Here is a 22,500-nt window from a genome sequence, read left to right as displayed (position 1 = left end):
GTCTACTGTGTGTAAGTAATGACATGAGTATGGAGGTTCAAGGATAGCTCATCAAAGTTGATTGTCATTTCTGATCAAAGACTGTGTGAGAGTAAGACACACACACACACACACACACACACACACACACACACACACACACACACACACACACACACACACACACACACACACACACACACACACACACACTTCACCCACCCATGTGATCCTCCTGACAGTGTCTGATGAGACGCACCGTGTCGGCTATCATGTGCTGCAAGAGGAGATGGACACCATACACATCAAATACACATCCATCACATATTTTAGATGACCTGGTTCTGCGTTATAGACTGTCTGTAGTTGAGGAAACATTCGGTACACTGACATGTTCAACCCCCTCCGTCATACTGGAGCAACTTACCAGCTTTTCAAAATTGACCAGGTTATCGAGAAACGTTTTGTTGCCCTCGTGAATGAAGGTGATATCTAAGAGAAAGGGAACAATGTAGCAGGGTTAAAATATTGAGTACTAGTTCATCAATCCTGATTTAGTTTAGCTCACAATATTTCTGTCTGCATTACAGACCACTGCAGGGTTCAGGAGGGAGTGATGACAGTAACATTACAGTAACATTACAGACCACTGCAGGGTTCAGGAGGGAGTGATGACAGTAACATTACAGACCACTGCAGGGTTCAGGAGGCAGTGATGACAGTAACATTACAGTAACATTACAGACCACTGCAGGGTTCAGGAGGGAGTGATGACAGTAACATTACAGTAACATTACAGACCACTGCAGGGTTCAGGAGGGAGTGATGACAGTAACATTACAGACCACTGCAGGGTTCAGGAGGGAGTGATGACAGTAACATTACAGTAACATTACAGACCACTGCAGGGATCAGGAGGCAGTGATGACAGTAACATTACAGACCACTGCAGGGTTCAGGAGGCAGTGATGACAGTAACATTACAGACCACTGCAGGGTTCAGGAGGCAGTGATGACAGTAACATTACAGACCCCTGCAGGGTTCAGGAGGCAGTGATGACAGTAACATTACAGACCACTGCAGGGTTCAGGAGGCAGTGATGACAGTAACATTACAGACCACTGCAGGGTTCAGGAGGCAGTGATGACAGTAACATTACAGACCACTGCAGGGTTCAGGAGGCAGTGATGACAGTAACATTACAGTAACATTACAGACCACTGCAGGGTTCAGGAGGCAGTGATGACAGTAACATTACAGACCACTGCAGGGTTCAGGAGGCAGCGATGACAATAACATTACAGACCATTACAGGGTTCAGGAGGCAGTGATGACAGTAACATTACAGTAACATTACAGACCACTGCAGGGATCAGGAGGCAGTGATGACAGTAACATTACAGACCACTGCAGGGTTCAGGAGGCAGTGATGACAGTAACATTACAGACCACTGCAGGGTTCAGGAGGCAGTGATGACAGTAACATTACAGACCCCTGCAGGGTTCAGGAGGCAGTGATGACAGTAACATTACAGACCACTGCAGGGTTCAGGAGGCAGTGATGACAGTAACATTACAGACCACTGCAGGGTTCAGGAGGCAGTGATGACAGTAACATTACAGACCCCTGCAGGGTTCAGGAGGCAGTGATGACAGTAACATTACAGTAACATTACAGACCACTGCAGGGTTCAGGAGGCAGTGATGACAGTAACATTACAGACCCCTGCAGGGTTCAGGAGGGAGTGATGACAGTAACATTACAGACCACTGCAGGGTTCAGGAGGGAGTGATGACAGTAACATTACAGACCACTGCAGGGTTCAGGAGGGAGTGATGACATTTCTGAGGCACCTTTCAGTAACAGAGGAAGGAAAGGGATCTTCGGCGTCTTGGTCTTCCTGAAAGCGTCCCTGTAGGCTTTGTGGTTGAGAGAGGGGTCCTGTGAAGACATGTTGAGACAGACGTGATGCTTGTCTTTGGGGAGAAACGTGGTCTTCTGCGTCCCAAATGGCAACATATTCCCTATATAGTGAATACTTATGATCATTGCCCATAGGGATCTGGTCAAAAGTAGGACACTATGTAAGGCATAGGATGCCATTTGGGACTCAAACATGTGCACTGCAGAAGCCCTCACAACCCCTAACATCTGTTACTGTGTCCCAAGAGACCAGACCTAGTGATAATTATCAAGCCTCCTGCTTTTATTAACTCAACAGTGAAAACATGTAGCCTATTTAATGACCAGATGCCCCAATATGTTCCCAGTACTATACGTACAACCCAGAATTCCATGGATAGTCCAATTCATTATTACAGGATCTCTACACAATACAAAATCATGAACTTACCGTCAACATCTCCAGCTCCAAAAACACTTTTTTCAATTTTCCTGGAACTTTCTGATGGAAAGAAAAACAGGTTGAGTTGCCACAACATTTACTGGCTCTACTCAGACCTCCTCCTTGTCCTGTGAAAAGATTTGCACACCCTCCTCCCTCATACAATATTATTACCACCATAAATAACAATGACTGTGTTTATAAACGTAGATATCAACTTTGCTACTTCAGCATGGTTTGTTGGTACAGTTGATGCCACGCAGGGCTACGGGCGAGAAGGTTGAGGGTTCGTCGACCACCACAGACGAGCTCACTCTCCCTGCTTGTCTCATTACACTACGATCAGAGCCGGCAGCAGACAATGATCAGCTAAGAGGAAATCTGATTTTTAACAGTTTGATGCAATATTTATAATTATATAAAATATTTGCAGTGAATTTTCCACCAGTGGAGGCTGCTGATGGGAGGACGGCTCATAATAATGGCCAGAACGGAGAAAATGGAATGTCATCAAACACCTGGAAACCATGTGTTTCATGTATTTGATACCATCCCACTGATTCTGCTCAGGCCCTTACCACAAGCCCGTCCTCCCCAATTAAGGTACCACCAACCTCCTGTGTTTTCCACCAATAGGTTTCTGTGCCAATGCACCACACACAACCAATATGAAATGCATAAATGCATACTGCTTACTGACTGAGCACTTATCATCATGGTTTGTGTTTTCAACTCCACAAGTAGAGAATGTCTATCTGACAGAGAATACATCCCCCCTACCTTATAGACTTACTCAGTATCGAAGGCTTGGCTTCACAATCTACGAATGTCATTCAACTTTTTGCTGTTTTGAAACAGATGTCTCTTTCCATTGATCGAATGGCCGTTGCTCAGTTAAGATGCTGGAATTACACTGAGTGTACAAAACATTAGGAACTGCTCTTCCCATGATATAGACTGACCAGGTGAATCCAGGTGAAAGCTATGATCCCTTATTGAAGACACTTGTTAAATCCACTTCAATCAGTGTAGATGAAGGGGAGGAGACAGGTTAAAGAAGGATTTTTAAGCTTTGAGACAATTGAGATATGGATTGTGTATGTGCGCCATTCAGAGGGTGAATGGGCAAGACAAAGATTTAAGTGCCTTTGAATGGGGTATGGTAGTAGGTGCCAGGCGCACCAGTTCGTGTGTCAAGAACTGCAATGCTGCTGGGTTCTCACAATCACAAGTCTCCTGTGTTTATCAAGAATGGTCTACATTCCAAAGGACATCCAGCCAACTTGACACAACTGTGGGAAACATTGGAGTCAACATGGGCCAGCATCCCTGTCGAACGCTTTGGACACCTTGTAGAGCCCATGCCCCGACGAATTGAGTCTGTTCTGAGGGCAAAATGGGGTGCAACTCAATATTAGGAAGGTGTTCCTAATGTTTTGTACACTCGGTGTATAGTGGGGGGTGCAACTCAATATTAGGAAGGTGTTCCTAATGTTTTGTACACTCGGTGTATATTCGAGTGGAGTGGATGAATGTGAGCAGGTAGCCTACAGGAGACTTTTGAGGTAGCGTTATCAGGCTGAAACATTGTGACTATATTTAGGCGTTAGGTTCTAGGTCTAGAAATAGATGGGAAAGGAGGCAGACGCATGTTAAGTTTCCCTGAATAACTGGGCCTGCTGGGAGCACAAGCCTACGTGGAGAAGACTTAGGAGAATGATGATCCGTATCAGAAGTAAAAATCCAGCCAGACTGGCCTGCTACTGTGCTTTTCTAGAATCTGTCCAGAGTCGACCCACAACTGATCCATGGATGAAACATTCAATTAACAAGGCTATTGCGCCATTATTCAAATGGAATTTTCACTGCCGTTTACAGCCTAGAGTAGAATTGTACTCAATTGAAAACAGTAATGCACTTTTTCATTGCATTGTGGTGTTGTACTGTACTATAATCTAGGTAGGATAACTGTATTGTCCCTAAACAAGATCAATAGGGGAGGTATTTGAGCTGCATGTTTCAGGTCTTCACTTTTCTTTGATGATGTAATGATGCCTCTCAGCTACTCTTCTATCGAGTGGATTTACATTGAACATTGGTGAAGATTTGAATGATTTTATTTGTGTGTATGATTGCTAATTAGCATTTTGTAGATCTGGATAAACATCCACCCACCGCTACTGTCGCTATGAATAGAGGACAGGATAGACAGTTGACTGGTAGACTATATATGATTCATCTACTACTGTAGTCACTATGAATAGAGGACAGGATAGACAGTTGACTGGTAGACTATATATGATTCATCTACTACTGTAGTCACTATGAATAGAGGACAGGATAGACAGTTGACTGGTAGACTATATATGATTCATCTACTACTGTAGTCACTATGAATAGAGGACAGGATAGACAGTTGACTGGTAGACTATATATGATTCATCTACTACTGTAGTCACTATGAATAGAGGACAGGATAGACAGTTGACTGGTAGACTATATATGATTCATCTACTACTGTAGTCACTATGAATAGAGGACAGGATAGACAGTTGACTGGTAGACTATATATGATTCATCTACTATTGTAGTCACTATGAATAGAGGACAGGTTAGACAGTTGACTGGTAGACTACATTGACCTATGGTTTAGTAAGAGTGTAGAAAAGCATAGTGCATAAGGGACGTACCAAAACACCTCCTCTGTGCCCAAATAAAACCCACTACCCTCCTCTATGCCCAATAAAAACACACTACCCTCCTCTGTGCCCAATAAAAACACACTACCCTCCTCTATGCCCAATAAAAACACACTACCCTCCTCTATGCCCAATAAAAACACACTACCCTCCTCTGTGCCCAATAAAAACACACTACCCTCCTCTATGCCCAATAAAAACACACTACCCTCCTCTATGCCCAATAAAAACACACTACCCTCCTCTGTGCCCAATAAAAACACACTACCCTCCTCTGTGCCCAATAAAAACACACTACCCTGCTCTGTGCCCAATAAAAACACACTACCCTCCTCTGTGCCCAATAAAAACACACTACCCTCCTCTGTGCCCAATAAAAACACACTACCCTCCTCTATGCCCAATAAAAACATACTGCCCTGCTCTGTGCTTAATAAAATCTAAAATAAAATAATCCTCAAAGCAGCAACAAAACGTTTGACAACTCTCTTCTATTTTGAACTAACCAGTACATTTCAAACTGTCCCTTGGCAAAAGACAATCAAGACCAGTTTATTTGAAAAGCTTAAAAGACATCCCATCACAAATAGTCACATACAGGAGCAGACAAACACTGACCTCCCATGTCTAGTCTGGTGTGTTTCTATGTTGTGTTGATTGGGGTTGGGACTCTCAGTTGAAGGCAGGTGTTGTCTATCTGCCTTTGATTGAGAGTCCCATATATTAGGGTGTGTTTGTGGTTGTTATTTGTGGGTGATTGTTCTGTGTGTAAGCCTTATGCTTTACCAGACTGTTCGTGGTTTCGTTTCTTTGTTATTTTTGTATGTTCATTTTTTGGAAGTCAATAAATTCACAAGATGAGCATACACGTACCTGCTGCGTATTGGTCCTCTTTCACCGATGACAACCGTGACACCTCCTCTATGCCCAATAAAAACACACTACCCTCCTCTATGCCCAATAAAAACACACTACCCTCCTCTATGCCCAATAAAAACACACTGCCCTCCTCTATGCCCAATAAAAACACACTACCCTCCTCTGTGCCCAATAAAAACACACTACCCTCCTCTATGCCCAATAAAAACACACTACCCTCCTCTGTGCCCAATAAAAACACACTACCCTCCTCTGTGCCCAATAAAAACACACTACCCTCCTCTGTGCACAATAAAAACACACTACCCTCCTCTGTGCCCAATAAAAACACACTACCCTCCTCTATGCCCAATAAAAACATACTACCCTGCTCTGTGCCCAATAAAAACACACTACCCTCCTCTGTGCCCAGTAAAAACACACTCCCTTCCTCTATGCCCAATAAAAACATACTACCCTCCTCTATGCCCAATAAAAACACACTACCCTCCTCTATGCCCCATAAAAACATACTACCCTGCTCTGTGCTTAATAAAATCTAAAATAAAATAATCCTCAAAGCAGCAACAAAACGTTTGACAACTCTCTTCTATTTTGAACTAACCAGTACATTTCAAACTGTCCCTTGGCAAAAGACAATCAAGACCAGTTTATTTGAAAAGCTTAAAAGACATCCCATCACAAATAGTCACATACAGGAGCAGACAAACACTGACCTCCCAGGTCTGACTGAGGCGGCTAACTGCTGCGGTGTTCAGACCCATAACGATGGCAAAGAAAGCGTTGAGGTTCCTCTGGGCTTTACAGCTGAAGAAATAAAGAGTGACACACTGTTAACACCAGCTTCATACAGTGATGATACAGGAATACAAACTGTAATTCCTCACTAAACCACAGGAGGGGGCATCCTGTCCATGCAGACCTCACTATAATAGTGTTGTGCAGAGTTCTGTAGTTGAAGTATTGGGCCCTTAGTGAAATGGACCAGTCATACTGCTCTACTTCTGTAGAAGAAGACTTCAGCACATTTTGAGGACGTAATAACTCTGCTCGAAATGCTAGATCCCACTATGTTGTGGTCAGAGAGGAGAGGAGCTCACTGGGCAGCGATCTTGATGAACTTCTTGATGAGCTGGACTCTGTTGCAGAGCGTAGGACACATCAGGACTTCTGTCATCACCCACAGCTGTACCTCATTGCAGCGCTGCAGCAGCAGCTCCAGCGCCACCGTGTGGCCACCGCTGGCATGACGGCTGAACGTAAAGTACACCAGCTCTTGCTGTAGTGGAGAGAGACAGGACAGGGCAGGACAGGACAGGACAGGGCAGGACAGGGGTGAGCTTGTAGACAGCTTTGAATCACTAATATATTTAACTGTGTCCTAAATGGCACCCTATTCCCTTTATAGCGCACTACTTTTGACCAGAGGTCTATGGGCCCTGGTAAAAACAAAAGGTGCACTATAGTGAATCGGGTGCCAATTTTGGACGCATGCATAGTGTAGGTGATGGACAAAAGATGATGTCACGGACCTCATGTACTGAGTTGAAGACACTCCAGTCAAAGTTTGTAAGGGTGACAGCCACGTCCCATGTGTTCATACTCAGCATGCGAGCTGACCTCTGTTGCAGCTCTGCGTTGTCTGTGAACGGGTTCTGAGAGGAGAAATGAATATGATATATGTTCTGTCAGGTTATGTAAGAACATGTTCTTTTCTGGTGTGATATGACCCTGTGGGATATAGGCTGGAAGCATATCCAATAGGAATCAGGTATATAATGTGATAAACCAAATGCAGAAGTAGCTTGATAGGAGGCCTGAGGACTGTCACCTCTGCTAGATTCATTCACATTGTAGCCTGCTGAGGAACTGCATTGAAGTGGACTCATTGTGATTCCTACCATGACTTCACTCAGATCCTTTCTGCACACATGCAGCCTCCCCACTGCTGTCAGCGAATCAGAGTAGAGCCTGTCCTGAGGCTTCAGGAGGAGTTTCTCTGGAGAGAGGAAGCATCACACACAGCACAGCCATTATAAATATGTCAGCCAGCGTGTCACCTGCTATCTGGGGTAGATAAGTGTCCCAGTGCCGGGTTGGTTCTGTTCTGCAGTACTGAATCAGTGTAGGGTTGGTTCTGTTCTGCAGGACTCAGTCAGTGTAGGGTCGGTTCTGTTCTGCAGGACTCAGTCAGTGTAGGGTTGGTTTGTTCTACAGTAGTCAGTCAGTATAGGGTTGGTTCTGTTCTACAGTAGTCAGTCAGTGTAGGGTTGGTTCTGTTCTACAGTAGTCAGTCAGTGTAGGGTTGGTTCTGTTCTACAGTAGTCAGTCAGTGTAGGGTTGGTTCTGTTCTACAGTAGTCAGTCAGTGTAGGGTTGGTTCTGTTCTACAGTAGTCAGTCAGTGTAGGGTAGGTTCTGTTCTACAGTAGTCAGTCAGTGTAGGGTCGGTTCTGTTCTACAGTAGTCAGTCAGTGTAGGGTCGGTTCTGTTCTACAGTAGTCAGTCAGTGGAGGGTTGGTTCTGTTCTACAGTAGTCAGTCAGTGTAGGGTTGGTTCTGTTCTACAGTAGTCAGTCAGTGTAGGGTTGGTTCTGTTCTACAGTATTCAGTCAGTGTAGGGTTGGTTCTGTTTTACAGTAGTCAGTCAGTGTAGGGTTGGTTCTGTTCTACAGTAGTCAGTCAGTGTAGAGTTGGTTCTGTTCTACAGTAGTCAGTCAGTGTAGGGTAGGTTCTGTTCTACAGTAGTCAGTCAGTGTAGGGTTGGTTCTGTTCTACAGTAGTCAGTCAGTGTAGGGTTGGTTCTGTTCTACAGTAGTCAGTCAGTGTAAGGTTGGTTCTGTTCTACAGTAGTCAGTCAGTGTAGGGTTGGTTCTGTTCTACAGTAGTCAGTCAGTGTAGGGTTGGTTCTGTTCTGCAGTAGTCAGTCAGTGTAGGGTTGGTTCTGTTCTACAGGACTCAGTCAGTGTAGGGTTGGTTCTGTTCTACAGTAGTCAGTCAGTGTAGGGTTGGTTCTGTTCTACAGTAGTCAGACAGTGTAGGGTTGGTTCTGTTCTACAGTAGTCAGTCAGTGTAGGGTTGGTTCTGTTCTACAGTAGTCAGTCAGTGTAGGGTTGGTTCTGTTCTACAGTAGTCAGTCAGTGTAGGGTTGGTTCTGTTCTGCAGTAGTCAGTCAGTGTAGGGTTGGTTCTGTTCTGCAGGACTCAGTCAGTGTAGGGTAGGTTCTGTTCTACACAAGTCAGTCAGTGTAGGGTTGGTTCTGTTCTACAGTAGTCAGTCAGTGTAGGGTTGGTTCTGTTCTACAGTAGTCAGTCAGTGTAAGGTTGGTTCTGTTCTGCAGGAGTTAGTCAGTGTATGGTTGGTTCTGTTCTACAGTAGTCAGTCAGTGTAGGGTTGGTTCTGTTCTACAGTAGTCAGTCAGTGTAGGGTTGGTTCTGTTCTGCAGGACTCAGTCAGTGTAGGGTTGGTTCTGTTCTACAGTAGTCAGTCAGTGTAGGGTTGGTTCTGTTCTACAGGAGTCAGTCAGTGTAGGGTTGGTTCTGTTCTGCAGTAGTCAGTCAGTGTAGGGTTGGTTCTGTTCTGCAGTAGTCAGTCAGTGTAGGGTTGGTTCTGTTCTACAGTAGTCAGTCAGTGTAGGGTTGGTTCTGTTCTGCAGGACTCAGTCAGTGTAGGGTTGGTTCTGTTCTACAGTAGTCAGTCAGTGTAGGGTTGGTTCTGTTCTACAGTAGTCAGTCAGTGTAGGGTTGGTTCTGTTCTACAGTAGTCAGTCAGTGTAGGGTTGGTTCTGTTCTACAGTAGTCAGTCAGTGTAGGGTTGGTTCTGTTCTACAGTAGTCAGTCAGTGTAGGGTTGGTTCTGTTCTGCAGTAGTCAGTCAGTGTAGGGTTGGTTCTGTTCTACAGTAGTCAGTCAGTGTAGGGTTGGTTCTGTTCTGCAGTAGTCAGTCAGTCTAGGGTTGGTTCTGTTCTACAGTAGTCAGTCAGTGTAGGGTTGGTTCTGTTCTACAGTAGTCAGTCAGTGTAGGGTTGGTTCTGTTCTACAGTAGTCAGTCAGTGTAGGGTTGGTTCTGTTCTACAGTAGTCAGTCAGTGTAGGGTTGGTTCTGTTTTACAGTAGTCAGTCAGTGTAGGGTTGGTTCTGTTCTACAGTAGTCAGTCAGTGTAGGGTTGGTTCTGTTTTACAGTAGTCAGTCAGTGTAGGGTTGGTTCTGTTCTACAGTAGTCAGTCAGTCTAGGGTTGGTTCTGTTCTACAGTAGTCAGTCAGTGTAGGGTTGGTTCTGTTCTACAGTAGTCAGTCAGTGTAGGGTTGGTTCTGTTCTACAGTAGTCAGTCAGTGTAGGGTTGGTTCTGTTCTACAGTAGTCAGTCAGTGTAGGGTTGGTTCTGTTCTACAGTAGTCAGTCAGTGTAGGGTTGGTTCTGTTTTACAGTAGTCAGTCAGTGTAGGGTTGGTTCTGTTCTACAGTAGTCAGTCAGTGTAGGGTTGGTTCTGTTCTACAGTAGTCAGTCAGTGTAGGGTTGGTTCTGTTCTACAGTAGTCAGTCAGTGTAGGGTTGGTTCTGTTCTACAGTAGTCAGTCAGTGTAGGGTTGGTTCTGTTCTACAGTAGTCAGTCAGTGTAGGGTTGGTTCTGTTTTACAGTAGTCAGTCAGTGTAGGGTTGGTTCTGTTCTACAGTAGTCAGTCAGTGTAGGGTTGGTTCTGTTTTACAGTAGTCAGTCAGTGTAGGGTTGGTTCTGTTCTACAGTAGTCAGTCAGTCTAGGGTTGGTTCTGTTCTACAGTAGTCAGTCAGTGTAGGGTTGGTTCTGTTCTACAGTAGTCAGTCAGTGTAGGGTTGGTTCTGTTCTACAGTTGTCAGTCAGTGTAGGGTTGGTTCTGTTCTACAGTAGTCAGTCAGTGTAGGGTTGGTTCTGTTCTACAGTAGTCAGTCAGTGTAGGGTTGGTTCTGTTTTACAGTAGTCAGTCAGTGTAGGGTTGGTTCTGTTCTACAGTAGTCAGTCAGTGTAGGGTTGGTTCTGTTCTACAGTAGTCAGTCAGTGTAGGGTTGGTTCTGTTTTACAGTAGTCAGTCAGTGTAGGGTTGGTTCTGTTCTACAGTAGTCAGTCAGTGTAGGGTTGGTTCTGTTTTACAGTAGTCAGTCAGTGTAGGGTTGGTTCTGTTCTACAGTAGTCAGTCAGTGTAGGGTTGGTTCTGTTCTACAGTAGTCAGTCAGTCTAGGGTTGGTTCTGTTCTACAGTAGTCAGTCAGTGTAGGGTTGGTTCTGTTCTACAGTAGTCAGTCAGTGTAGGGTTGGTTCTGTTCTACAGTTGTCAGTCAGTGTAGGGTTGGTTCTGTTCTACAGTAGTCAGTCAGTGTAGGGTTGGTTCTGTTCTACAGTAGTCAGTCAGTGTAGGGTTGGTTCTGTTTTACAGTAGTCAGTCAGTGTAGGGTTGGTTCTGTTCTACAGTAGTCAGTCAGTGTAGGGTTGGTTCTGTTCTACAGTAGTCAGTCAGTGTAGGGTTGGTTCTGTTTTACAGTAGTCAGTCAGTGTAGGGTTGGTTCTGTTCTACAGTAGTCAGTCAGTGTAGGGTTGGTTCTGTTTTACAGTAGTCAGTCAGTGTAGGGTTGGTTCTGTTCTACAGTAGTCAGTCAGTGTAGCCACAGCGGCTGACAACAGAAAACGACTACATGTCGGGACAGCAGGACTTTGTTCATTCCTGCTCGCTTTTCAAGTCTACAGAATTTCACTCATTCATGTTACATAATACATACTGTTGTGTCACTGGACATTAAGGTCAGTAGAGGACGACATGGTTTAATCATTGTTTTTACAGTCATGTGCTTTCAGAGTATTCGGATGTGTGTATTGGCTATAGAAGGAGATACTGTCCCAGAATACTGCATCTATACAGAGTCAAAGACAGGCAGACAGGTGGACAGTCTTTATATGTGTATACTGTATTCTAGTCCAGGCTCATCCTATATAACTTCTGCTGTACACACCTTTTCTATTCATATACTGTCCATACTGTCTTTGCACACCATTATATGTACATAATATACATGCACAGTATCAGTCAAAAGTTTGGACTCATTCAAGGGAATATCTTTATTTGACTATTTTCTATATTGTAGAATAATAGTTAAAACATCAAACTATGAAATTACACATATGGAATCATGTAGTAACCAAAAATGTATTTTATACTTGAGATTATTCAAAGTAGCCACCCTTTGCCGCCTTGATGACAGCTTTGAACACTCTTGGCATTCTCTCAACCAGCTTCATGAGGAATGCTTTTCCAACAGTCTTGAAGGAGTTGCCACATATGCTGAGCACTTGCTGGTTGCTTTTCATTTACTCTGCGGTCCAACTCATCCCAAACCATCTCAATTGGGTTGAGGTCGGGTGATTGTGGAGGCCAGGTCATCTGATGCAGCACTCCATCACTCCCCTTCTTGGTCAAATAGCCCAAATGGGCATTGTCCTATTAAAAAACAAATGATATTCTCACTAAGCACAATCCAGATGGGATGGTGTATCGCTGCAGAATGCTGTGGTAGCCATGCTGGTTAAGTGTGCCTGGAATTCTAAATAAATCACAGACAGTGTCACCAGCAATGCAGCCCCACACCATCACACCTTCTCCTCCATGCTTCACGGTGGGAACCACACATGCTGAAATCATCCATTCACCTACTCTGCATCTCAAAAAGACACTGCAGATGGAACCATAAAATCTCAAAGGACAGATTTCCACTGGTCTAATGTCCATTGCTCGTGTTTCTTGGCCCACACAAGTCTCTTCTTCTTATTGGTGTCCTTTAGTTGGGGTTTCTTTGCAGCAATTCAACCATGAAGACCTGATTCACTCAGTCTCATCTGAACAGTTGATGTTGAGATGTCTGTTACTTGAACTCTGAGAAGTATTTATTTGGGCTGCAATCTGAGGTGCAGTTAACTCTAATGAACTCTAATGAATCTTCTGCAGCAGAGGTAACTCTGGGTCTTCCTTTCCTGTGGCGGTCCTCATGAGAGCCAGTTTCTTCATAGCGCTTGATGGTTTTTGCGACTGCACTTGAAGAAACTTTCTTGAAGTTCTTGAAATGTTCCGCATTGACTGACCTTCATGTCTTAAGGTAATGATGGACTGTCATTTCTCTTTGCTTATTTGAGTTGTTCTTGCCATAATATGGACTTGGTATTTTACCAAATAGGACTATCTTCTGTATACCACCCCTACCTTGTCACAACACAACTAATTGGCTCAAACGCATTAAGAAGGAAAGAAATTCCATAAATGAACTTTTAACAAGGCACATCTGTTAATTGAAATACATTCCAGGTGACTACCTCATGAATCTGGTTGAGAGAATGCCAAGAGTGTGCAAAGCTGTCATCAAGGCAAAGGGTGGCTACTTTGAAGAATCTCAAATATAACATTGCTTGTTCTGATATTTCTTAAGTTCTCTGTATTTTTTGGGATTCTGTGTGTGTGTGTATTGTGTTTTTATTTATATTATGTTTTGTATTGCTAGGTATTACTGCACTGTTGGAGCTAGAAACACAAGCATTTTGCTGCACTTGTGGTAATATCTGTGTACGCGACCAATAAACTTTTGATATGATAGGATTTCAACAAGCAGGCAGTCAGACAGACAGACAGACCATTGAAACTCTGGTGAATCCCTGTGTGTGTTATGTTGTGGTTAGTTACCTCCACGGTAGATGACAACCAACAGGACCAGCTACTCCAGGTATGGTTAGGTTAGGGTTAGATTAGTTACCTCCAGGGTAGGTAACAGCCAGCAGGACAAGCTCCTCCAGGGGGACATCCAGTCTCTCAGCCACCTCCTGCAGCAGCCCCTGGGCCACAACACTGGCCAGGCTCCTCACACTCAGATATGAGTCCATGCTCACGTACACATGACACAACACTGAGGAGGGAGGGAAAGGGAGAGGAAGGAAGGAATGAGAGACAGAGCGAGAAAGAGAACACTGTTTATCCCATAGAAGTAGAAGGAATAGAATGGAGTTTGAACTACTGACCATAGCAATTTGAATGGTCAACTCATGGGTGTTCTCAAATGGCTAACCTGCTACATAAAGTGGTACATGAGGTGATGCGTGTGAAGAGGCTGGACAGACTGAGACTTTTGTGAACAATGAAATTCTCAATGCTTTCATGTTCAATGATGTCATAATTCACATGCATCACCTCATGTACTGACGTCATTGAACATGAAAGCATTGGGATTTTCATTGTTCAGAAAAGTCTCATTCTGCCCAGCCTCAAGGATTTCCATTGTTACTCTGTCTCCTCACAGTGCTTGCTACCTTAAAAAGAATGGCTCTGAGATGCTCTATACAGAACGTCATCAGCCGACACAAACTTTGGAAACAATGCATGTTGGGAGGAATGTAGGAAGAAGAAATAGAAAGACAGGGGCTGCATCCCAAATGGCCATAGGGCCCTGCTCAAAAGTAGTGCACTATATAAGGAATAGGGTGCCATTTGAGACGCAGGCAGATTTTAGGACCGACTCACCTTCCCTGGTCTCCCTTTGTGTTCTTCTGGTCGGGAGCCCGTTCTCTTTCAGGCTCAGTTGGTGGGAAAGAGCTTTGCTCTAAATGGAAGGACATACAGGGAATTCAGAACACATTCATACTGTGTGAGTAAACATTCTAACTCTTCTGGAATCTTGTGGTTTCTGCAGGAAACAAGAGGACAATAGTATTTAATGACCCAAACGGTTGCAAATAGGCCATAAGGAAACCTGGCTATTCAAAAATAAACACATCCCTACAACAGGGATCGCAACTAGATTCAGCCGCGGGCCCATTTGTTTCTTGAGCGGATGATCAGGGGGCCAGAACATAATTACAAATCATTTGTAGACTGTAAATTGACCGCAAGAAGCCCAAACAGATATAATATTTTACTAAAACATTATTTCAAACTTTGCTTACATTTGTATTCAATCACATACATGTATATCTCTGTATTATGCGTGGAAATACTTTCTCACATTTCCAAAATGAAAAACCACTGTGCTGATTTGCTGGAGTTTTAACTCAGAAAACTTGGGGGCCAAATAAAATGGCCTGTGGGCCACCAATTGGGAAACCCTGCCCAACAATGACGCACTCTTACCACAGGAGGTTGGTGGAACCTTAATTAGGGAGGACGGGCTCGTGGTAATGGCTGGAGTGGAATAAGTGGAATGGTATCAAGTACATCCAACAAATGGTTTTCATGGTTTCCATGTGTTTGATGCTATTCCATTCGCTGTCCTCCCCTCAGCAGCCTCCTGTGACTCATACAACAGCTCCATTACCTCTCATGCAGTTTGGCCTCTTACCTTTCTGTGCGGTGAATACTCATCTCATGCAGTTTAGCCTCTTACCTTTCTGTGGGGTGAATACTAATTTCATGCAGTTTTGTCCTCTTACCTTTCTGTGCAGTGAATACTACTTTCATACAGTTTTGGCCTCTTACTTTTCTGTGGGGTGAATACTCATCTCATGCAGTTTGGCCTCTTACCTTTCTGTGGGGTGAATACTCATCTCATGCAGTTTGGCCTCTTACCTTTCTGTGGGGTGAATACTCATCTCATGCAGTTTGGCCTCTTACTTTTCTGTGGGGTGAATACTCATCTCATGCAGTTTGGCATCTTACCTTTCTGTGGGGTGAATACTCATCTCATGCAGTTTGGCCTCTTACCTTTCTGTGGGGTGAATACTCATCTCATGCAGTTTGGCATCTTACCTTTCTGTGGGGTGAATACTCATCTCATGCAGTTTGGCATCTTACCTTTCTGTGGGGTAAATACTCATCTCATGCAGTTTGCCATCTTACCTTTCTGTGGGGTAAATTCTCATCTCATGCAGTTTGGCATCTTACCTTTCTGTGGGGTAAATTCTCATCTCATGCAGTTTGGCATCTTACCTTTCTGTGGGGTGAATACTCATCTCATGCAGTTTGGCCTCTTACCTTTCTGTGGGGTGAATACTCATCTCATGCAGTTTGGCCTCTTACCTTTCTGTGGGGTGAATACTCCTCCGCTGTACTGGAGAGAGAAACAAAATCAAACAATTAGACCATGAGACAAGAACAACAAAAAAACAATACACACACTCGTTTTGAACCATTTCAATCAACTCGTTTTTTTTTGGGGGGGGGGGGGGTTTCACCTTTATTTAACCAGGTAGGCAAGTTGAGAACAAGTTGCGACCTGGCCAAGATAAAGCAAAGCAGTTTGACACAAACAACAACGCAGAGTTACACATGGAGTAAAAACAAACCTACAGTCAATAATATAGTAGAAAAATAAGTCTATATACAATGTGAGAAAATGAGGTGAGATAAGGGAGATAAAGGCAAAAAAGGCCATGGTGGCGAAGTAAATACAATATAGCAAGTAAAACACTGGAATGGTAGATTTGCAGTGGAAGAAAGTGCAAAGTAGAAATAGAAATAATGGGGTGCAAAGGAGCAAAATAAATAAATTAATAAATACAGTAGGGGAAGCGGTAGTTGTTTGGGCTAAATTATAGATGGGCTAAGTACAGGTACAGTAATCTGTGAGCTGCTCTGACAGCTGGTGCTTAAAGCTAGTGAGGGAGATAAGTGTTTCCAGTTTTAGAGATTTTTGTAGTTCGTTCCTGTCATTGGCAGCAGAGAACTGGAAGGAGAGGCGGCCAAAGGAGGAATTGGCTTTGGGGGTGACCAGAGAGATATACCTGCTGGAGCGCGTGCTACAGGTGGGTGCTGCTATGGTGACCAGCGAGCTGAGATAAGGGGGAACTTTACCTAGCAGGGTCTTGTAGATGACCTGGAGCCAGTGGGTTTGGCGACGAGTATGAAGCGAGGGCCAGCCAACGAGAGCGTACAGGTCGCAGTGGTGGGTAGTATATGGGGCTTTGGTGACAAAACGGATGGCACTGTGATAGACTGCATCCAATTTATTATTTGAGGCTATTTCGTAGTCGAGGATCAGTAGGATGGTCAGTTTTACGAGGGTATGTTTGGCAGCATGAGTGAAAGCTGCTTTGTTGCGAAATAGGAAGCCAATTCTAGATTTAACTGGATTGGAGATGTTTGATGTGAGTCTGGAAGGAGAGTTTACAGTCTAGCCAGACACCTAGGTATTTGTAGTTGTCCACATATTCTAAGTCTGAACCGTCCAGAGTAGTGATGCTGGACGGGCGGTAGTACTGTGATTTTAACCTGGTAGTACTGTGATTTTCCATTTATCAACTACTAACCTGGTAGTACTGTGATTTTCCATTTATTAACTAGTAACCTGGTAGTACTGGGATTTTCCATTAATCAACTAGATTAGTCAAGGCTAGGTGACATGAGTCACGGTCCTGATTAGAAAAGTCAAGGTTAGGTGACATGGGTCATGGTCCTGATTAAAGGTGCAATATGTAGAAATCGGTCCACCATTTCCTGGTTGCTAACCTTCAAATGGTTTGCCTAATTTCAGTTTATGTGACAAAACAAGCAATGTATAGTGTAGAGAATCATTGTACCATCTACACCGCTGTGAAATACATTTTCAATAACCAAAAATATTGTATTTTCAGCTGTTTGAAGCTGGTGTACAAAACTGAAAGTAATCTCAAAAACGGGAAGCGCAGAAATAGCACACATAAAACAGATTTACCACTCCTTAGACTTGCTTTCAATTATAATAACAGATTTATAACTCACATTTCTATGTGAATTTGGTAAGGAGGGAGTAGGTGAGGAGAAGGAAGGGAGGAGGGATGAGGGGAGGGTTGACATGGGATGTGTCCCACTCGATGGACACCATGTTCTATATTCTGGGTGTTCTTGGATGTGTGCGTTTGTCAGCAAGGAAGGAATCCTCAATGCTATTGGCAATAATAGAACCAACAGTAGAAATTGAACAACAGGCCTCTCTGTCACAGGTTGTGCTTTCCCAGATATTCTTCCTACGTGTCTTAGACCCCTGATACAGAAGGAGAGGAACTCAGAGACCCCAACAGCACAACAACACATACCCCAACAGCACAACAACACACTGCCCAAACAGGACAACAACAAGCCCCAAACAGGACAACACATCCCCAAACAAGACAACACAGCCCCAAACAGGACAACAACACTGCCCCAAACAGGACAACAACACAGTCCCAAACAGGACATCAACACAGCCCCAAACAGGACAACAACACAGCCCCAAACAGGATGACAACACACTCCCCAAACAGTACAACAACACACTCCCCAAACAGTACAACAACACACTCTCCAAACGGGACAACAACACAACTCCAAATGGGACAACAACACAACTCCAAACAGTACAACATCACATCCCCAAACAGGACAACAACACATCCCAAAACAGTACAACAACACAGCCCAAAACAGTACAACAACACATACCCAAACAGTACAACAGCACAGCCCAAAACAGGACAACACACTCCCCAAACAGTACAACAACACACTCCCCAAACAGTACAACAACACACTCCCCAAACAGTACAACAACACAGCCCCAAACAGGACAACAACACAGCCCCAAACAGGACAACAACACATCCCCAAACAAGACAACAACACACTGCCCAAACAGTACAACAACACACTCCCCAAACAGTACAACAACACAGCCCCAAACAGGACAACAACACAGCCCCAAACAGGACAACAACACATCCCCAAACAAGACAACAACACAGCCCCAAACAAGACAACAACACAGCCCCAAACAGGACGACAACACACCCCCAAACAGGATGACAACACAGCCCCAAACAGTTCAACAACACACTCCCCAAACAGTACAACAACACACTCCCCAAATGAGACAACAACACAACCCCAAATGGGACAACAACACAACTCCAAACGGGACAACAACACATCCCCAAACAGGATGACAACACAGCCCCAAACAGGATGACAACACAGCCCCAAACAGTACAACAACACACTCCCCAAACGGGACAACAACACAACCGCAAACGAGACAACAAGACAGCCCCAAACAATACAACAACACAGCCCAAAACAGTACAACACAGCTCCAAACAGCACAACAGCACAGCCACAAACAGCACAACAACAACAGCCCAAATTAGTACAACAGCCCCAAACAGAGCAACAACACATGCCCAAACACTGCAACTACTCTTAATTTATCAATGGATTCATTTAGTATGAATACAGTTGAGATCATAAAAACAGCCCTCTACAGTACATGTTTCCATTCATGGGTGGTGGTGTTGGAGGACACATGACTCTCTCTGCCTCTAGGACAGTTGATCTATATTCATAAGTGTTTTCAGTTTTGACTCACTCTTTTAGTACAAAAAAAACGCATCTCAAATGTCACCCTATTCTCTTTACAGGCCAATAGTGTGATAGGCCTATAGGGCTCTGGTCAGAATTAGTGCACTATACAGGGAAAAGGGTGCCATTTGACATGCACACAAAGTCACATTTCCTGTTTACCAGCTACATGTTCGGAATTCACACTTAGGAGAAATAATCCACGCATACATTACACAAAAACACACTATATATCCAAAAGTATGTGGACACCCCTTGAAATTAGTGCATTTGGCTATTTCAGCCACACCTGTTGCTGACAAGTGTATAAAATCAAGCACACAGCCATTTCCATAGACAAACATTGGCAGTAGAATGGCCTTACTGAAGAGCTCAACATGGGGCTGTCATAGGATGCCACCATTCTAACAAGTCAGTTAGTAAAAATGTGTGCCCTGCTAGAGCTGCCCTGGTCAAATGTAATTGCTGTTATTGTGAAGTGCAAATGTCTAGGATCAACAACGGCTCAGCCGCGAAGTGGTAGGCCACACAAGCTCACAGAACGCGTAGCTCTTCTGTCCTCAGTTGCATCACTCACCACTGAGTTCCGAACTGCCTCTGGAAGCAATGTCAGCACAAGAACTGGTCATCGGGATCTTCATGAAATGGGTTATTGTGGCCGAGCAGCTGCGTACAAGCCTAAGATCACCATGCGCAATGCCAAGCATCGGCTGGAGTGGTGTAAAGCTCGCCGCCATTGTAATCTGGAGAAGTGGAAACACGTTCTCTGGAGTGATGAATCATCTGGCAGTCCGACAGAGTAATCTGGATTTGGCGGATGCCAGGAGAACACTACCTGCACGAATGCATAGTGCCAACTGTAAAGTTTGGTGGAGGATGAATAATGGTCTGGGGCTGTTTTGCATGGTTCGGGCTAGGCCACTTAGTTCCAATGAAGGAAAATCTTAACGCTACATTATACAATGACATTCTAGACCATACTTTGCTTCCAACTTTCAAATCAAATAAAATCAAATGTATTTATTAAGCCCTTCTTACATCAGCTGATATTTCAAAGTGCTGTACAGAAACCCAGCCTAAAACCCCAAACAGCAAGCAATGCAGGTGTAGAAGCACGGTGGCTAGGAAAAACTCCCTAGAAAGGCCAGAACCTAGGAAGAAACCTAGAGAGGAACCAGGCTATGAGGGGTGGCCAGTCCTCTTCTGGCTGTGCCGGGTGGAGATTTGTGGCAACAGTTTGGGGAAGGCCCTTTCCTGTTTCAGCATGACAATGCCCCCCTGCACGAAGCGAGGTCCATACAGAAATGGTTTGTCGAGATCGGTGTGGAAGAGCTTGACTGGCCTGCACAGAGCCCTGACCTCAACCAATCGAACACCTTTCAGAAGAATTTGAACGCCGACTGTGAGCCAGGACTAATTGCTCAACATCAGTGCCCGACCTCACTAATGATCGTGTGGCTGAATGGAAGCAAGTCCCCGCAGCTATGTTCCAACATTTAGTGGAAAGCCTGGAGGCTGTTATAGCAGCAAAGGGGGGGGGGGCAACTCCATATTAATGCCAATGATTTTGTAATGAGATGTTCAACGAGCAGGTGTCCACATATTTCTGGTCATGTAGTGTAACTAATTCATCATATAACATTTTCCATTATTCAATTCCTATGGCCACTCACTGTCTGCGATGCAGCCGCAGGAGTTTCTGTAGGTCCTTCTGCTCCTTCTCTAGAGTTGGATACTCATAAAGGTCATCCAGGAGGAAACGATACAATGTCTGAAACACAAAGACAACATCTAATGTCTGTTTTCAATGTCTGAAACACAAAGACAACATCTAATGTCTGTTTTCTATGTCTGAAACACAAAGACAACATCTAATGTCTGTTTTCAATGTCTGAAACACAAAGACAACATCTAATGTCTGTTTTCAATGTCTGATACACAAAGACAACATCTAATGTCTGTTTTCTATGTCTGAAACACAAAGACAACATCTAATGTCTGTTTTCAATGTCTGAAACACAAAGACAACATCTAATGTCTGTTTTCAATGTCTGAAACACAAAGACAACATCTAATGTCTGTTTTCAATGTCTGAAACACAAAGACAACATCTAATGTCTGTTTTCAATGTCTGAAACACAAAGACAACATCTAATGTCTGTTTTCTATGTCTGAAACACAAAGACAACATTGAATGTCTGTTTTCAATGTCTGATACACAAAGACAACATCTAATGTCTGTTTTCACCCTCCCATATCATCATGATATCACTTATTTTAGGGTCATCTCACTGTCCCATATCCTTAGCCTGGCCCCACATTTGTCTTGCCAACTCCTTATAAATGACTAGAGGAGTTTGAAAGAAAGCACAAACAAATCTGGAAACAGGCTATAATATCCCTTCTTCTTCTCCTCCCTCGCTCTGTCATACCTTCATGAAGAGTTTAACATGCTCGTCTTCTCGTAGGAAGTCTCTGTACAGTGTTGTCCACTGTGTCACCAGGTGCAGGACCTGACGTTTCCTGTCCAGAACCTCCTTCCCTTTGTCTTTCCCCTGGTGGTGTCTCCTTGAACAATAGGTGGGCTCCATGAGTTAAGGCATCAGCACAGCAGGAGAGCGGGCTCACAGTAGGCGTTGTGTGTATTGACATTAGCTAGGCCAACAGGATCAACACTGCTATTTTTACAGTAGTCTAGAGGTAATGTACTGTAGTCTAGAGGTAATGTACTGTAGTCTAGAGGTAATGTACTGTAGTTTAGAGGTAAGGGTGGTATACTGTAGTCTAGAGGTAATGTACTGTAGTCTAGAGGTAAGGGTGGTATACTGTAGTCTAGAGGTAAGGGTTGTGTACTGTAGTCTAGAGGTAATGTACTGTAGTCTAGAGGTAAGGGTGGTATACTGTAGTCTAGAGGTAAGGGTGGTATACTGTAGTCTAGAGGTAAGGGTGGTATGCTGTAGTCTAGATGTAAGGGTGGTATACTGTAGTCTAGAGGTAAGGGTGGTATACTGTAGTCTAGAGGTAATGTACTGTAGTCTAGAGGTAAGGGTGATATACTGTAGTCTAGAGGTAAGGGTGGTATACTGTAGTCTAGAGGTAAGGGTGGTACTGTAGTCTAGAGGTAATGTACTGTAGTCTAGAGGTAAGGGTGGTATACTGTAGTCTAGAGGTAATGTACTGTAGTCTAGAGGTAAGGGTGGTATACTGTAGTCTAGAGGTAATGTACTGTAGTCTAGAGGTAAGGGTGGTATACTGTAGTCTAGAGGTAATGTACTGTTGTCTAGAGGTAAGGG

At 44.0% G+C, this 22,500-nt stretch overlaps 1 protein-coding gene across 1 annotated transcript in view; it reads right to left on the bottom strand.

Annotated features, from left to right (window-relative positions):
• LOC115184109 (rap guanine nucleotide exchange factor 5) overlaps positions 1-21,818 on the bottom strand; it is a 23,403-nt gene extending 1,585 nt beyond the window's left edge. Inside the window, exons 1-13 of the mRNA XM_029745100.1 lie at positions 21,640-21,818; positions 20,881-20,978; positions 15,914-15,944; positions 14,423-14,501; positions 13,662-13,811; positions 7,805-7,902; positions 7,436-7,558; positions 7,004-7,182; positions 6,620-6,710; positions 2,335-2,385; positions 1,835-1,922; positions 407-471; positions 202-256 (exon numbers count right to left, since the gene is read on the bottom strand). Coding sequence (XP_029600960.1) covers positions 202-256; positions 407-471; positions 1,835-1,922; positions 2,335-2,385; positions 6,620-6,710; positions 7,004-7,182; positions 7,436-7,558; positions 7,805-7,902; positions 13,662-13,811; positions 14,423-14,501; positions 15,914-15,944; positions 20,881-20,978; positions 21,640-21,798 — 1,267 coding nt within the window. The 5' untranslated portion in view covers positions 21,799-21,818. The remainder of the gene's footprint in view (positions 1-201; positions 257-406; positions 472-1,834; positions 1,923-2,334; positions 2,386-6,619; positions 6,711-7,003; positions 7,183-7,435; positions 7,559-7,804; positions 7,903-13,661; positions 13,812-14,422; positions 14,502-15,913; positions 15,945-20,880; positions 20,979-21,639) is intronic.
• Between the last annotated feature and the right edge of the window lie 682 nt (positions 21,819-22,500).

This window comes from Salmo trutta, unplaced genomic scaffold (genome assembly GCF_901001165.1).
Source record: "Salmo trutta unplaced genomic scaffold, fSalTru1.1, whole genome shotgun sequence".
Taxonomy (NCBI): Eukaryota; Metazoa; Chordata; class Actinopteri; order Salmoniformes; family Salmonidae; genus Salmo; species Salmo trutta.
Note: the sequence above shows the minus strand (reverse complement) of the source record. Positions and strands in the feature narration are given on the sequence as shown.